An 18,228-nucleotide genomic window follows, 5' to 3' on the forward strand; every position below is an offset into this window, starting at 1 on the left:
TGTTGGTGGGAATGCAAGTTGGTGCAGCCACTTTGAAAAACAGTGTGGAGATTCCTCAAAAAATTAAAAATAGAGCTTCCCTATGACCCTGCAATTGCACTACTGGGTATTTACCCCCAAAGATACAGATGTAGTGAAAAGAAGGGCCACCTGTACCCCAATGTTCATAGCAGCAATGGCCACTGTTGCCAAACTGTGGAAAGAGCCGAGATGCCCTTCGAGAGATGAGTGGATAAAGATGTGGTTCATATATATGATGGAATATTACTCAGCCATCAGAAAGGATGAATACCCAACTTTTGTCTCAACATGGATGGGACCAGAGAAGATTTTGCTGAGTGAAACACTTCACTTCTTTAATCGTGCATTTCTTTCACAGGAATCTCTTGAGCCCCTAAGGTACGTTGTGAAGGACACACCCCCATGCCTGAGTAAGTTATAGACGGATGAGGCAGGGCTGTGAGGGTGCCCACAGGCAGGCAACAGACCTCCCAGCTTTCCTGATCTGGGACAGAGCCTTTCGCTTTAAAAAAACAAAAAAAACAAAAACAAACAAACAAACAAAAAAACTTAAGGAAACAGACATGAAAACAAAGCGTCATCTGCTGAGCCCGGTGACCATCATACTACATGGCCTAGAGGAGAGATGCCCAGCTCAGTTCAGGAAGACAAGGGGCAAGGGGGGCCTTACCCTGGGTGTTCAAGGATCATGACCGACAGTCATCACCCAGAGGAAACCCATTCTGCACTGGGAATACACTGAGTGATTTATCGCTAAAGGCTGACCTGTGTCCCCCCAAAAGATGTCAAATCCTAACCCCCAGTACCTGAGATCATGATCTTATTTGGAAACAGTCTTTGCTGATGCAAAAGTAAGATGAAGTCATAATGGAGGGGAATGGGGCCCTCACCCAACATGACTGGTGTCCTTGTAAGCAGAAAGACCTGGGCCCAGGGGAAGGGCTCAGGACCACAGAGGCACGGACTGGAGTGAGGAAGCAAACCAAAAGATGTCAAGGACTGTGGCAGCCCCAGAAGCCAACAGAGAGGCAAGGAACAGAGACTGTCCCAGGGTCTTCGGAGGGAGCCTGGTGACACCCTGCTGACCCCTTGATTTCAGACTTCAGGTCTATAAAGCAGCAAGAGAATACTCTCCTGTCCTTTGAAGCCTCCCAGCATGGGGTACTTTGCAGCCCCAGGAGACAAATATATTTACCTACACCATTGCTAATCCTTCCAGCAACTAGGTCCTCCATTTACAGATAAGGAGACTGAAGAATGCTCCCAGTCTTCCTTTCCGGCAAGGCCCTCTCCTTCCTGCTTTGGGCAATGCGCTGTCAACGCCTTCGCCGGACAGCTATCATCTATAGAAAAACCCAGATTTGTTTGGTATTTTGGCAATGTCCAGACAATAGTGGCTGGGTCAAATGTGCCCCGTGGATGTACCCGCAGGACTGTGGGAGGCCACAGTCAGCCCTGCCATGCCCGGATCTCAAGGAAGGAGAGCTGGCCTGCAGTTCAGCTAGAATGTCCTTCCCTGGAAACAGAATAGGACCTTCCAGCTGACATGGGTCCTCAGCTTGACACAGTCTGAAGGTCTAGGCCCATGACTCAACACCCCATCTTGGTTTTCTCACCACGAGAGGGTGCACCAACATTTTTTTTTTTTTTAAGATTTTATTTATTTACTTGACAGACATAGATCACAAGTAGGCAGAGAGAGGAAGGGAAGCAGGATCCCTGCTGAGCAAAGAGCCCGATGCGCGGCTCAATCCCAGGACCCTGGGATCATGACCTGAGCTGAAGGCAGAAGCTTTAACCCACTGAGCCACCCTGGCGCCCCACGGGTGCACCAACTTTTTAAAAAGAGCCCCAAGCAATGGCAGCTGCTCCTTTGTCCTTGACCTTTCCGAGAAACTTTGCCCTGCGTGTTTGCAGGTGTGTGGACTCCAAAGTGAAAGCAGCTATGAAAGAGGTGAGTCATTCATTATTCCAGCCCATCCTCAAGCCGATCGGTCCTGCGTGGTCTGGTCTTAATCCTCTGTTCTGTTGGCACCCAGGTAAGACTTCTAGAAACACAGGAGCCAGGCAGGGTCTTGGCCCTGGTAGAGTTTAAGATCCAGGCAGGAGGTCAGGAAAGACGTCTCAGAGACACACTTTTCTGGCAAAAACATGCATCCTTATTAATTCCTACCTTACTCAACCAGATTTAGAGCAACTCCAACCTGCCTGAAATCGCAAAGCTTCTAAAAATGTGTTTCAAAACGATTGTGCGAAACGATTCCTCAGAAATAAAGGCTGCGACCTTTTGGAATCTTTTTTTTTTTTTTTTTTTTTAAGATTTTACTTATTTATTTTCCAGAGAGAGAGAGAGAGAGCGCGCGAGCAAGCGAGCACAGGCAGGCTGAGTGGCAGCAGAGGCAGAGGGAGAAGCAGGCTCCCCGCCGAGCAAGGAGCCCGATGTGGGACTCGATCCCAGGACACTAGGATCATGACCTGAGCCGAAGGTAGCTGTTCAACCAACTGAGCCACCCAGGCGTCCCGACCTTTTGGAATCTTAAGCAAAGCAGACAAGCAGACACTCATGGCGGGCATCGTTCCTTGACCCTCTTTAGCCCCTAGAAAAATCATAAAGACTTTTCTGATAGCAAAGTGAGAATTCTCTTTTCCCGGGAAATGACTAAATCAGCGACGGCTCAGGTAATACTCTCTGCAAAATGGATCCGAACGAAGTTGCCGAAAACGAACATCCAGTAATGGGAATGTCGAGTCAAATGCAGGCTATTCGAAGAGTCCAAAGCTGGCTGGAGCGCGTAAAGAGATGTGGGTGGGATGGGGGTTGAGCTGAATCATTACTGCGGAGAACAACTCACAGGAATAAGACGTGTTTAAGGATCTGATTTTTACGAGCTTGGAGAGAAGACAGCATCTTGTGCGCTCAAGAAAACCAACATTAACAAAGCCTGGGAAGTAAACAGGGACAGAACCCAAAGACAGAGAAGAGGAGGAGCCCAGAGATGGCACTCTGTCTCTGCAAATACCCAGGGACCCGTTCTCCCTGGTGGCCAGGTCAGTGCCAGGGAAGAGGACTCTGTAGGAGAAGAGAAGAAATGGTTGAAGCCAGGCAGATCCTGTCCCCCCAGAGGCTACTGCCAAGGAAGGATGGGCATGGCGGGAAGATGCTCTTGTTCTCGTGGCCATCCAAGGGGGCAGGTGGGAGGAACCACCGACGCCCAGCATACTGCACGCTGGCCCAGCAGAGAGGGGAGACAGACCTGCTGAGCAGATACGCAGGAAAGGACTCATTCTGCCCCTCCTGTCCCCATCCCCGACCCTGCCCCACAACATCCCCTGAACGCTCCTGTCCCTGCAACCAGGTCCAACAAGCAGGGCTCTGGATTCAGAATTACGTTGTGCCAAAGGTTCAGCTAAAGTTGTGAAACATCTATACCCAGGAAAAGATACTAAATGGGCTCGAGCTTTGTTTGCTTCTTTGCTTGAACAGGTTGTTTGGGTTTGTCTGTTTGCTTAAAATGCTGGGTTGGCTGGTTGGTTTGCTGAAAAGAAAAGCAACTTTCAAGAATGTTGATTGGGAGGTCTGTAGGGAAAGGGAGAAGCCGCTCTCTGTCATTGCCAAATGGGTACAACCACATCTTTGCAAGGAAACACTGACTTAGTCGCTCTAAATACACAGGCTGAGAAGAGAGCGGTTATGGGTTATGTCCCCTGCACTGCTGGTGATGGCTTTTAACTTTGTTCCTTCACAGCAGTCACACTGGTCTCCCCACTTCACACCCAGATATGGACCAGGGCCTCCTATCAAGCTGCTCCCCCCTGGGTCTTGCCCCACCCTCAGCAGAGCACCGGTGGCCCGTGGCCGCTCATCTCCAGCTCCCAGTGCCAGGTCAGTCCTCCCTCGAAGACTGGCGGAGACCTGGACCCTTCAGTGTGCCCAGAACCCTTACCTGCCTATGCTTGCTTGTCCTGATCTACCTCTTTAGGTGTCTTCTCTCCTGATCATCAGAGTTCTCCCAGCACAGGAATGATGGTGACAAGGGTAGCAGCTGCTACTTACTAACCACCAAATGCAGATCATGAGTCGTGTTAAAAGATGTAAATATATGAACTCAGGCACTTCCTCCTTGATGCCATGAAGGTGGCATCTTGTTAGACATGGCTGATGACCTAACCCAGAGCCACTTCCTTGCGCCTTGTCAGCTCAGTGTTTGTTTAGAGGGGCTGCCCTCTAATGACGGTGGGGACAGGAACACCCCTCGCAGCCCTAGGGAGGAAGCCACAACTGGTCTAAGGCAGGACCTGACAAATGTTGGCCTGGTGGACCAAGTCCAGCTCCCCTGGTCAGTTTTTGTTCATAAGTTTTATTAGCATGCAGTCAAATTCGCTAGTTCATAGACTGTCTGTGGCTGCTTTCTTGCTACCATGGCAAGATGGGTAGTTGCAACAGAAATCATGTAGCCCTTAGTGACTACACTTATCTGCTCTTCATTTAAAAAGTTGACAGCCTTCTGGTCTCCGACAGTCATGGTCACTGCATTCTCCTTCCCGCTGAATGGTTTCAGCATGGGCCTATGCCCTGGGCAGTCCTGACCAGTGGTATCAGAAGGGGTGATTGCTCAGATGTTAAAAAGAGATGATGAGGGGCGCCTGGGTGGCTCAGTGGGTTAAAGCCTCTGCCTTCGGCTCGGGTCATGATCCCAGGGTCCTGGGATCGAGCCCCATATCGGGCTCTCTGCTCAGCAGGGAGCCTGCTTCCCCCTCTCTCTGTGCCTGCCTCTCTGCCTACTTGTGATCTCTGTCAAATAAATAAATAAATCTTTAAAAAAAAAAAAAAGAGAGAGATGATGAGTGTGACACCTGGAGCCACAGCAGCCATCCTGAAGCCATGAAGGGATGATCCCAAAGACCAGAGTGGCACACTGAGGATAGTGGAGCAGAAAGACCAACAGAACTCAGTCCTTGATGGAATCATTGAGGCACTGAATCAAGACGGGAAGAATTTACCACTTGACTCCTCCTTATAAAATAATTTCTTCATCTTTTACCAACCTGATAATATTATGTGCTGCTGGAAGCACCCTAAATGATGTAGTATTATTGTTTAAGGCAAGACAGATGAGGCAAAGGAGGTTAAGTAACTCTCCTACACTCAGACAGCAGGTGGTGGTGCTGGGATTTAAATCTAGGTTTTCTGGTCGACACTGGCCACATCTCACTCCGACTGACAGCTCCATACTAGCCTTGGTGGAACTCCTTCAGTTTCCAATCTGATGGGCCAGCCTCAACCAACTGCCAGAAGCTTCGTGGGTCCCTGCTACACCAGGAAATGTGTCCCATTTGGGCCAAGCGGATCTCAGTCTGCATGGAGAGCTGGTAACTACTGGCAGGAAGGGAAGGGCCGTGGGGCTCTGGCCCCTACGACATGTGACTTCAGCTGGTACTCATGGCTCTCATGGTGTCCCCGTGTCTTTAAAACAGTAGCTGTGCCATATATCCAATGTTTCCTGGTATCACCTGGAGAGTTGGCCAGCTGCAGCCCCACCTCCTACTCAGAAGTGATGTCATTACTCGGTTCTCCAGTTAAGAATGAAGCAAATAGCCCAAACACCGAATCAGTGAAGGAAGAAAGGGGCCAGTGCAGAGACGGTGAGGGTAAGGCCTCAAACGAGGGCCCAGTATCACACGTCGTTGACATCTGGTGAAACCGAGCGGGCTCGGAATGCCCCCCGCCCCCGCTAGTTCTGCTCCCCACTCCGCTCCCTGGGATAAGGCCCCTCTATCAAATGAGCTTCTGAGCAAGGGGGACCCACTGCAGTTCCTGCTTATGCGGGAGTGGTAGGTTCCAGCGGCCCCCCGCTCCCGTCACCTCCTCCCATGGGAACCCAAGGCACCTCACCCACTTCTTGCTACACAGCCTACCTCCCACTAGCCCTGGCTGCTCACGCTGCGCCCCGGGGTGGCCCTCTCCCCTGGGCTGCGAGTTCAGGCGAGCAAGGACCTGCGGTGAGCCTCATGAGGGCAGGGCCGGCTGTCCCCACAACCCCCGCAGGCCCCGCCCTCCCTGGGGGCGGAGCAAGGCGCAGAGGAACTCACATGAAGATCAGGTGCTCCCAGCGTCTCAGCTCTGCCTGCTCCTCTGTTGACGCCTCCAGCGCATCGTCCTTCAGTCTCTGCCTCACACTCTGGACGCCCTCCTGGTCCCTGTCCCTCTCTTCACCCTCGAGCTGCTGGGCCCGGGCGACCAGCTCCCGGCTGTGTTCCTCCAGGATCTGCTGCAGGAAGAGCCAGGGCACGCCACGTTTGAGCAGCTCCTGGGTCATCCCCGAGGTCTGCAGGCGCCGCAGCTCCTCGGTGGCCTTCTCGGACAGCGATAGCGTCAGGGCCCTGAGCTCCTCCAGGGCGGCCTGGTCCAGGCGCTCCTGCAGCGTCTCCAGCACCGCGCCCTGCTCCGCCAGCAGGCTCCCCCACCGGCCCAGGTACTGGCCGGCGTCCTCCGCAGCTCGCAGGGCCTCGCCGAGCGACAGCTGCTCCTTCCGCTGCTCCTTGTGCTGCAGGGGTTTCAAGGAGGAAAACTAAGCGGGGACAGGCTGGGCGCGCACAGCGCTCTGGGAGATGCGTGGAGACCCGCACGGAAGGCATGAGATGGAGACAGCCTTCTCCCAGCCATCGCACTCTCAGAAAGTTGTCCTTAAGAAAGGAACCCGAAATAGGGGCGCCTGGGTGGCTTTGTTAGTTCAGCGTCGTACTCCTGGTTTCAGCTCATGATCTCAGGGTCATGAGATCAAGCCCCGCATGGGGCTCTGCACTCAGTGTGGGGAGTCGGCTTGGGATTCTCTCTCCTGCACTCTGCCCCCCCCCCCCGGCTCACATGCTCTCTAAAAGAAAGGAAGATAACCCCAAATAGGGCGAGAGCTCCATGTATTGAACATGTATTGGACCCGTACTTATTGAGCAGGTAAAGTCCAAGAACAGACCACTTGGGTTCCCAGCCTGGATCCTCTGAGGACACACTGAGGGACCCAATGTGAAGGTCTAGAACTCTCTGTGCCTCCACATCCTCATCTATAAAATGGGGCTGAGCTACCTCACAGAGTAGCTGGGGGGATTCAGTGAGTTGTTTAACACGTGTGTGGTCCTCAGAGGCGCGCCCAGGGGCAGAGCTCATGTCTGTGAACATCTGCTGTTAATCCGTGTTCCGGGTGCAGAGGACCTGTGAGCTTATAGGGGAAAATAAACACCCTGAGATCCGTGACACACAACTGAAACGAGGAAGTCAGGGGAGGACTTTCAGGAAGGCGAGCCCAGGTCAGAAGATCCCCGGGGAGAGAGCCACAGGCGTGAAGGTGCCATGGGGGATGAGGAAACGCGGACGAGCATAATAAAGATGTTCGTCGTGCTTTTATTTCACAGAGCACTTGCAGACCATCTCTGTCCTGGGTTGGGAGGACATGGGATGGTCCAGGTGGCCAAACACGGTCAGCTCTGACCATCAGAGAAATGTGGCCTTGGGCCCCACAGATGTCACAGCTCACATACCTTTTGCAGCATCTCTCGTCTTCTCTTCAGGATCAGTTTTTGGTGCAGCTTCTTTTTCTCCTGCTTTAAGTCATTGTCCAGCTTCTGTCTGATGGAAAAGACTTCGGTCTGAGCGCGCCCCAGCAGTGCCTCCGTCTGCTCTTCATCCAGGTACCCCGCTCTAGGAGAGACGCAGGAGGATGACGCACCCTCCACACCCAGCCTTGGCCCGACTGCTGCGGTGGCTGCATGTTCCTCTCCATCTTTGCTTGGGCTGATCAGGGAAAGTCTTTACCCAGAAGGAGGAGGAGCAGAACGGGTAGCTGAGATAGTCCCAGAATACAGGAGGGGCAAGGCTGGCATCCCTAGAGACTTGCCCAGAAAGCTCGACGTCAGAAATCGCCTGTTCGGGCAGAAACTGGGCAAGAGCTCTGGGAGAAAGTGGCACCCTGGGAACCACAGCGCTCTAGGTACAGTTTTCCAAGAGGAGATAGTGGGTTTGGAATTGAGGGTGATGGGATTATCACCAGCAAAGTCCAAGAGGTAAATGTTGGGAATATCCTGTAGGGTTAATTCTTCACACTAACTTGGCTAGCCACAGGGCACCCACATTAAACTGAGCACGGAGGCATCTGGGAGGGCAATTTCAGGAGAGATTAGCACTCGAATTGTGGGACCGCCCTCCCCAATGTTGGGGGGGCACCAGTGAATCCAGTAAAGGACTGAATAGAACAAAAGGTGGAGGAAGGAGGAAACTGCCCCCTTCAGGGCTTCTGGCTGGACACCTCCTCTCACTTTCTCCTGTCCTCGGACTGTCCTCAGACTGGGATCCCCTGGTTCTCAGGCCTCTGGACTCAGACTGAACTATGCCACTGGCTTTCCAGAGCATTCCAGAGTCTCCAGCTGGCACAGGGCAGGTGGTAGGAGTCCTCAGCCTCTGTAGTTATGTACACCATTCCCTCATATCTATCTCATTGGTTGTTTTTCTGGAGAAGACTGAGTGACACAGTCTGTTACTATCACGATCACCAAGACTATTCCCAGTCTGTCTGCCTCACTGGGCTGGGTCTCCTGCTTGGCATAGGGTAGATATCTATGGAAGCTTCTTGAAGGAATGAATAGGTAACTGGATGAATGATGGATACATACTTAAGAAATGTAAGTCTGTGCCAACTTTAAACTTTTTTTTTTTTTTGAAAATTTATTTATTTGATGCAGAGAGAGATCACAAGTAGGCAGAGAGGCAGGCAGAGAGAGAGAGAGGGAAGCAGGCGCCCCGCTGAGCAGGGAGCCCGATGCGGGGCCCGATCCCAGGACCCTGAGACCATGACCCGAGCCGAAGGCAGAGGCTTCAACCCACTGAGCCACTCAGGCGCCCCCTTTTTTATTTTTTAAAATATTTTATTTATTTGAGAGAGACGAGACAAACAGAGACAGCACATGAGCAGGTAGAAGAGCAGAGAGAAAGGGAGAGGCAAAGTGTGAGAATCTTAAGCAGACAGGGCTGAGTGCAGAGCCTGGCACAGGGCTTGATCTCATGACCCTGAGATCATGATCCAAGCAGAAACTGAGAGTGGGACGCTTAACCGACTGAGCCACACAGCCCCCCAGGTGTCCCTGTGCCAAATTTTTAAAATAGAACTTAAAAATCAGAGGTAAAACACACCTCCCCGCCAACTGTTCCCAACGGTACAACCAGCTGTCAGGTGCTTTGGTTCAAGGCCAGGAACTGTTTCTTTCACTTGAGTGAAAATTAATCACGAGTGTCAAGGCAACTGCAGTAACAAATTCATTAGCATCTTCAGGTAGCGAGCGTTCAAGTACACTGCACCTTACAGAATCCTCATTAAACTGAGCAAGAGAGCCACAGAGTCCTAATAAAATTACCAAGGTGACGGAACCAATTCCTAAAACCACAGAGTGGCCTGGGAAAGCTGACTTCATAGGCAGGCCTCTATTTATTTTACAGCTTCTCATAACCAAAGAGAATAAAAGTCATTGTTTGCAAGTAAGCACCCCAAAGACCAGCTAGGAGCAAAGGTCAGAGAGGGGCCGAGGCTGCCTTGCTCTGAGCCTGCATGACCACTGACCGCATGGTTCCCCGGGGCTTGCAGAGAAAAATCGGGGACAACGCACAACAAGCGTCTGTGCATTTGGACTTCACTGCCAAGGTGGATACAAGAGCTGGCAGAGTGTCTGTGCTCAAGGGGAAGTGGGCCCTCCCACCACGGAGCAGACATAAGCCTCCTCCACCGATTTCTTAGGAAAATGTAGGGGATTTCCTTTAAAATGACTCCAGGTGGGGGGGGGGGGGCATGTGGGTGGCTCCGTTGGCACCTTGAGCTCAGGTCACAATCTCGGGGTCTTGGGATCGAGCCCTGTGTTGGGCTCCCTGCTCAGTGGGGAGCCCGCTTCTCCCTCTCTCTCTGCTGCTCCCCCTGCTTGTGCTCTCTCACTCTCTTTGTCAAATAAATAAATAAAAAACTTATTAAAAAAAAAAAAAGATGACTCCGGGTAGAGCTATAGAGTGACATCAGGGTTGGCCACTGAGGTTGAATGAAGGGCACATGGAAGGTTCACCGCATGCTGTCCCAGTTATCATAAAGGTCTTAGAAATTCTACTGCGCAAAAGATTCTTACGCCTAGAGAATTCTCAAGGAGTAAGTTAGGAGCCGTCAGTGCATTCGCTGACCGAGCGGCATGGGGGTTCTCTAATGAGGACAGCAAGGCAAGGCGTTTCCTGTGCATCCTCTGGGATGGCTTTCGAGTCTTACCGCTCATGTTTCTGGATGAACAGGGTGAGCTGAGCATCAGCAGCGCTCAGAAGGCCCTGTACACGGGTCTCTGATGACTGCATGTTCTGAACCAAGTACTCCCTGTGGCCAAATCTCTTACTTAGATGGTATCTCTTACTGGCCTGGAGAAAATCCATCAGCTCTTCTAATTTCTCCTGTTTAAAAAAAAAAAATCAAGAAAATATGCCTGATTAAAATTTAGAGACTGTTCTTTCTAGACCCATCAAGTATTACCTTTCCTTCCCGAAGAAAACACACAGGCATAGAAGCATGGGGATTAACACCTTAAAATGCCCCGTTCTTAACAAAGGCTTAGAAGAAAATGACCTATTAATAAGGAATGAGAGCTTGGAAAAGTGCTTTCTACACCCAGAGTTAGGATTTGTCAAAACAACGTTACTGCCCTAGGAAAGGGGATACAAAGCTCACCCAGTCACTCAGCCTTCACCCACGGGGCTCTCAAAACCCAGCACCAACACAGGTGCTACGTTCTGGGATAAATCAGCCATCAGCCCTGACCCCCAGAACTTCCACCCTCGTGGAGGAGATGGGAATCAAGATAACGAACCCCAAACACAAGACAGAGATAACCTACCTTACACTGGGGAGTCTTCTCTGGGCCCTGCACTGGGCTCAGAGCATTTCATACCTTATTTAACTTAATGTAGAGAGAGAGTACTATTATCCCCATTTCACAGATGAGGAAACTGAGTCTGCATCATACTCCTGGTAGATGGTGAAGCAGGGATTCGAACTCAGTAATCTAATTCCGGCACCTGTGCTCTAACATCATAGTAGGCTGCTCCAAAATGCAGCTATGACCAGTGGCATGGTAATCAAACCAGCAGTAATTAAAATGTTAGCCCAAGTGGAATCATTGCCCTGATTGGCTCTGGTGTTTTTTCCCATCTGTGGAAATGGTCTCCCTGCAGTGGGCCACCAAAAAGATCAACGCTCTGTTCAGCAAGATACGTATGATGCCACGGACAGTCTCCTCTCTAACCAAAGATGTGGGATCTCCAGTTCTTGATGCCTGGGAACGTGCACTGTCCAGACAGTGAAAAGCAGAATGGCCGGTCAGATGTGGCTGAATACTGGTATCTCCCTGACTTGCTGGCAGCAGAATCCATATAACGGGAGTACGGAGGCAATATTCCTATTCTCCAATAAACCAGATCCACGGGAACCGCTGGCTTGTGCTCATAAGGAGACGCAGAGCTGCTGTCTTCCAGTACCCCAGCAGCTGGCGTCAAAGACGCCTATGTCCTGCTACCATTATCACCCGTGGGTGTCTCCTTCTTGACTCCATTATGACTGACAATCACACATTCTAGCTCGAATGTCCCGGGGTTGAGAATCAATCACTGGCCATCACAAGGAGAAAAATGACGGCAAAATCCATCAAGACCCACATGATGCCTTGGGGTCTGGATGCCCCCCTGGGAATAGAATTCTTGCTCTAGTTACTCTCACTGAGGTTGGAGCAGGAAAAACCTAGAGTAAAATGGAGAGGCTGGCTCATTCTCTCCATGCTCTGTGCCTCCCAAGAGTGGCCCCCTCATCCCGCAAGACCCACTTTCGGGAGACTTTTGGGGATGGTCACTCAATGTCTTCTGGCACAGCCCTGCTCCTCACCACCCTCACCCCAGGGGGATGCGAGATCTGCTACTGGACCGCACACCAGTGATTTCACGCTGGATATGTACATGTGCGTGTAAAATACTCCACACGGGCCTGAGAAATCCCCAGCAATGGTGATGGCCTCAGATCACCATTTTTGCTACTGTTTAGTAATTTATTCCATTTGGATTAATAATATTCACACTCAGGCTGACATGGAAGAACACACACAGAGGCCCCCAGGCATCTGCAGACATGGACTGCAAGGCCCGGGTCTACACCAACACACACACACACACACACACACACACACACACACGCAGAGGCATATGTATATTTATGTGTTTTCCGCTGCCATATGGATTCAATGTATATCGTGCCAAGCACAGGCTTTCCGAGAATTAGCTCTATTATTCCATTTTACCTGTGATGAACCTGAGGCTCAGGAAAGTCAGGCCGTTTGCCTAAAGCCACCGAGCTGACAGCCGGTGGAACTGGAAATCAAATCCAAGTCAGCCTGAGTCCCAGGCCTGGGCTTCAAGTTACTAATGGCCCTGTTTATTGGAAACTCATCTGCACGTCCAGAGGCAGAAGGAAAATGTGGTGGTGCGTTCCTGCTCCACAACCAAGAGAAGAGACAGGACAGAGTCCGGGAGAGGAGAAATCACCGGCACGGTTATGGAAAGTCACACTCCCATCGCCACGAGCCTGATCTGAAGCCTTACCTGTATGTCGGCATAATCCTGCAGGAGCATTCTAGCTGCCTCTGGCTTTAGTTCCCCTTGGAAAATAGCACTTTTTATCTGTGTAAAGAAGATATTGTGCAGTTCATTCCTCTGGAAAACAGCCAGCTGCCGGTGAGCCTTGACAAAGTCCTCCTCCTGCTGCAGAGCCAGCGATCTCCTCAGGTGCGCCTGTTCCAGGCCGTGAAGGGTCCTCAGGAGGCCGCTACACTCCAGAGCAGACTGTGGGCAGAGGGGGCAGCAGGTGAGAGACGACACACCCACAGGCACGCACGGGCACACCCAGGCAATATGCAAGCACACACATGCACACAGGCACACATGTGCATGCACACAGCAACACACCATGCATATATACACATGCATGCGCATACATGTGCCCGTATGCACATATGCAAGTGCACAGGCACGCACGTGCATGAACACACACATGCATGAACCCACACACACATAGCAACACAGTGTGCACACACATGCACATGTGAACGGGCACATGCATGCATACACATGAGCACATAGCAAATATGCATGTATATGGGAATACTGTGCATTTCCACAGCACCACAGTGCATACACACACGCAAAAGTATATACGCACATGCCTGCATACATGTGTGCACACAGTGCTGTGTGTGTATATGTGCTGTGTGTGCCTGCACATGCATACACAGATGCACATGCTTACATGTACACACAACACAGCGCATGCACACACATGCATGAACATAGTGCACACCCACATGGCAAATACACACGTGCACAAGAGTGCATACACACATGCACATGTATACAGGCACACACATGCATACATGCACACAGCAAATATCCATGCACACAGCAACACAGTGCATAAACATCATGCACACATGCACAGAGCAGTGCATAGTACATACACACGTGTACACGCGCACGGCACATATATACACTCAGCAGCACACAGTGCATACACACATAAGCACATGCGCACACATGCATGAACATAGTGCACATGCACATGGAAAATATACATGTACACAGCAACACACCGGTACATACACACATGCATACACACACGAGCACCCAATATACATGCACATAGCAACACAGTGCTCACAGGTGCACACAGGCATACACACATCAATGTATAGTGCACATATACACACACAGCAGCACACAGTGCATAAACATATGCACAACAACGCACAGGAAACACACACTCATGTGGAACACACACATGTCCCACGCTGGCGATGATAAAGCCGCTAAGCTCTGGGAAATACTGCAGCACCCTGTCCTTCCCTGCTATCTTACTGTTTTTCAGAGCAGTCTCAAAGCAGAAAATTCACAGGGATAGAAATGTGCAAATCAAACTGCCTGAAAATAGTCTGCAAAATGGAAACATCAACAGATCGTGCTGTTAGACTCTCCCACTTATTTCCATCATCTTTTGCACTTGACTTGGTTGAAGAGAAAAATACCTGAAATCAAGCCGAAGTTGAGATGATTTGGGTAAGAAAGGAGGCAGAGTCATTAAGAAATGGCTCCTGGATGCCTGTACTCATGTGCTCAGGATGAAGGTAGGAAGGAGGAGACATGCCAGCACTGGATTCCTGGTACCTTCTCACTCCGGCTAGTGCAAAAGACTCGTGCCCCAGGAGGGGACTGCAGTTAATTCCTCCTGGGGAAGAAGAGTTCTAAGACACCCCCCATCCCCGATACCTGGCCTGTGCTGTCCACATCATATAAATCCTCCCCCACTGAATGTGGACATAAACTCTGAATGCGACTGGACCGTCAGCCCACGATCTGGTTATTACATGGCAAAAGTGAAGAGATCTTGATGATGTAATTGAGGTCCCTAATCAGTAGACTCTGAGCTAGCCAGAGGGGAAATGATCCTGGTCTGACTTAAGGAGGAACTGGGCCTTCCTGAATGGAGAGACATTCTCCTGCTGGCCTTGAAGAAGAGAGAACAGCCTATGGAGAAGGGAAGCCTGCAGGAGCTGAGGGCCTCGGTCCGCATTGCAAGGTGAGTTCCGTGCATAAATGAATGAGCTGGGACAGGACACCGAGCACCAGACAGCCCAAATGAAGCCCAGATTTCAGGCCTCTGAGACCATGCAGATAACCCAGCTAAGTTGTGTCCAGACTGCTGGCCACAGAAAGAGATGGTAAGTGGGTGTTATTCTTAAGTTGCTGAATGTGTGGTGATTTGGGACGCAGCCACAGTCCACATCAGGTGAAGAAATACATGATCCAAGGAGCATGGGTTCTTCCCCAGCTCTCAGCAGCACCAGGAGAGGAGAGGAGATGAAACCAAATCTTCAGGCTCCTCGTTCTGGAGTCGCACAGATGATGGACAAGTTGGTGAAGCAAAGTCAGGGGAAGGTGTTCGTGTCCCTGAGGAGAAGGGCACAGCAATTCGAGGGGTCAAGGTCAAGAGACTATGGTCTCAGTGGCTGTGCAGGCTAATTGGGAACCCAGGAAAGTCAGAGGGTGGTGAGGACAGAGGGAGAGGGCTATAATTCCTCCAGCTAATCAGGGACCAGAGCACCATACGCCCACTGACACTCAGGGTTGTTGCGGACGCACGGCACTGAGCACCCAGACCTACCACCTCCACTTCTGATCACTCACAGAAGCCTTATAAAGGTGATTTCTAACTTCCCAGCTCCTTTGCATTACCTTTCAATTTATTCAGAATCTGGCCCAAGAAGAAGAGTGCTACTTTGAGAGGGCCCCCCAAAAGCCTGGCAGCCAACACATGACAATCCCTGCCCTCAGGGTACAGCGCAGCCTCAGCCCCCAAGCTCCAGAACTCCCTCCTGCCCACAGCTCCGGGGGGGGGGGGGCTCCCTGGTATTCATGGTTTGCCTCGGTCACCAGGAAACAACATGGCCTTTTTGCAAAGCTGATTTTATAAACAGGGTTGGATCAGACTTTTGTGAGTCACTCTTCTGGACAGAGGGGTTGTTCACAGCTTTTATCTACAGTACAGAATGCGGTTTCCCCACAGCCAGGAGGGTGCCAGGCCCCTGACTCTGGGAGCGCAGGGACATTCTGCTGCTCAGGGAGGGGCTGGAACCCAGTGAGGCTGATTCAGTCATCAATGTGACCTTCTCTCCTGGCAGGATGAAATTCGACAAGCCGCAAACCTCAATTTATTTTAATTAACAGGAATGAAAGATGGGATGAGATCCATATAGCTTTTCACAGCCTGGACAAAAAGTGCATGTGCATACATGGAAATCCCAAGATAAAGTTATTCGTCCTTGTTTAGACTTATATTTCTGAAGAATAAGGCATGAGGCAATGATATGCTTGTGTCATGGTTAAATACTCCGTAACACGAATTTATGATGGGAGCCCCACTCAATTCCATCTACACTGGCCTCCTGAGCGGTCCAGAGACCTGCAGAAATGTGTTCACCCCCTGACCTATTTCAATCTCCCGGGGGCATAGATGAGAAGGCCATGCCATAAAGCAGGGGGACCCCCACACCCTGCCACAAAGGGCCTGCAGGAGCAAGGCAACTTGTGGATGGAAGTGAGAGACTGGTCCTGGTATAAGAGCCATTAGGGAGTGGTGGGGAGTGGGGCAAAGTGGAGAACAAGGCCTGCCTATAGAGCCAGTCACGACTCAGCCCACCAAAGAGGGCTTTGCAGGAATTTGGACACAGTGCAGTACATCTCCCATTTCATGAGAAGCTGGAAGCCTGCATTTTTACATGAAGTCTTATATTGTACATATCGGCAACAAATATGCATTTTTAAAGACATACTGAAGTCATGGTCACAGACTCCAACTCCCCATTGAACTTTCGACTACAATGGACTTCGCAGGGAAATGAGGCATGTTTATCCTGTGGTTTTCAGCGCTCCCTAAAAAGTAACTTACCCTGTGGAGAGAATAGGGGGGAACATAGAATCAGAGGTCTGGGCCAGGTTGTTCCACAGCAACTTGCCATTGTTGACTCTGCACCATCAAAAATGTGAGACTGCAACAGAAAATTGTGTCTGTACTAAATTATACTCCCTGTACTCAGTTTAGCAAGATGCCCAATTGTAAAAATTGTATCCCCAACTGCAGGATGGGGAAACTGAGACCCAGGAGGACCGAGCAATGCACCTTCTGCAAGAACAGAGTGAGGACCTGAACCCAAGCTGTCTCTGTGCAGTCCACGGTCACCACCACTCTCCCCAAGGCCTCTCAACAGAGACACACTTTAAAAACCCTTTGAGATGACACAGGCATTTAAATGTGAACAGATTTCCTCTCTAATTAGTAGAATTCCTACACTCTAATCAAAAAACCTGATTCTGCTCAGTTTTCTTAAAAAAAAAAAAAAAGAATGCTTATTGGAGTAATATGTCCAAAATATTTCCATACCTTTTATTTAAAGTTGACTATGATAAATACACAGATAAGTTACAAGGTCATTGGCAATTTTGTAAGATGGAGTGGCTTGCAAGGGCTGGAAGAGAAATACCTCTATTGACATTGCCATTCAGATGCTACTTTTGGAAGCACATTGACTCAGATAAGGCGACTGGTCTGAACAGGGTGACCCACGGGACCCAGAGTGATGGGGGCCTCCTGCTGCAAGCCAGCAGACTGGGGAGTGGGGGAAGGTGCACAGGGAAGCAGGAGCACCCTGTCCAGCCATCCCTCCTTGTGGCCCTAAGACCCGTGCCAGTATTCGGGAAACACTTAAAACTACATTGTTCCAGGGAGCCTTTAGTTTGCTAAAGGCAGAAGCCCAGCAGGATGCATTACCCAGGCCCACAGCAGCGAGGGCGTATGACACACCATTGCACCACGCGGGTGGGCAGGTGCGGGGTGGGTGCCTGCTGCCTGGGTCCTCGTCTTGGCCCCAGCCATGTGTCCACAGGCAGGGGACCCTCTCTGAATCTGTTTCCTAAGCTGGAAAAGTGGGATCCTATCAATTCCCACCTCACCGAGGTGATGTGAAGATCTGATGAAAAGGCCTGTGTAATGTGCTTAGAACAATGGCCGACACTTACATGTGAGAGCACTTACTACAATCACAAAATGTGTACACCGTGATATTAAGTGAAAACATACAATTCTATAAACTGCATGCTCCTGATTTTGATTTTTTAAAAAAAGGTACGCAAAAGGTCAAAATATATGCTGAAATCGGACGATAGGAGTGGGGGCTGCCTTAACATCCCTCTATCTCCAGGGTCAGGTGCATAGCAGGAACTCAAAACCCAGACGAAACAAACATCTGTCTGCCTTGGATGGTGATGTGGGCTCTATGTATTTTTTTCCCAAGGTTTTTCTTTTTATGTTTTGGAACTGGAGTTGACAAGCTTTTCTCTAAAGGGCCGGATAAATATTTTAAGGCATGCCGGCCCCCTAGGGTTTGCTGTCACATATTCCTCTGCTTGTTTTGTTTTGTTTTGATTTTTTACAATCCTTTAAAAACATAAAAACCATTCTCCACCCACAGGTCAGTCTGGGCTCATGGGTCTAGTTGCTGACTCCTGTTTTCTAACACTTTCCAAGCAGGCACTGTGTCCACGGGAACAAA

General features: G+C 50.4%; 1 protein-coding gene across 1 annotated transcript in view; it reads right to left on the reverse strand.

The window, feature by feature from the left end:
• The window catches only part of LOC111149087 (EvC ciliary complex subunit 2), a 117,295-nt gene that overhangs the window by 36,370 nt on the left and 62,697 nt on the right, over positions 1–18,228 (reverse strand). The window contains exons 11-14 of the mRNA XM_022506000.1: positions 12,674–12,913; positions 10,308–10,483; positions 7,555–7,714; positions 6,112–6,566 (exon numbers count right to left, since the gene is read on the reverse strand). Of these exons, the coding sequence (XP_022361708.1) occupies positions 6,112–6,566; positions 7,555–7,714; positions 10,308–10,483; positions 12,674–12,913 (1,031 nt within the window). The remainder of the gene's footprint in view (positions 1–6,111; positions 6,567–7,554; positions 7,715–10,307; positions 10,484–12,673; positions 12,914–18,228) is intronic.

The sequence above is a fragment of the Enhydra lutris genome, unplaced genomic scaffold, assembly GCF_002288905.1.
Source record: "Enhydra lutris kenyoni isolate GAN:26980312 unplaced genomic scaffold, ASM228890v2 scaffoldscaffold21, whole genome shotgun sequence".
NCBI lineage: Eukaryota > Metazoa > Chordata > Mammalia > Carnivora > Mustelidae > Enhydra > Enhydra lutris.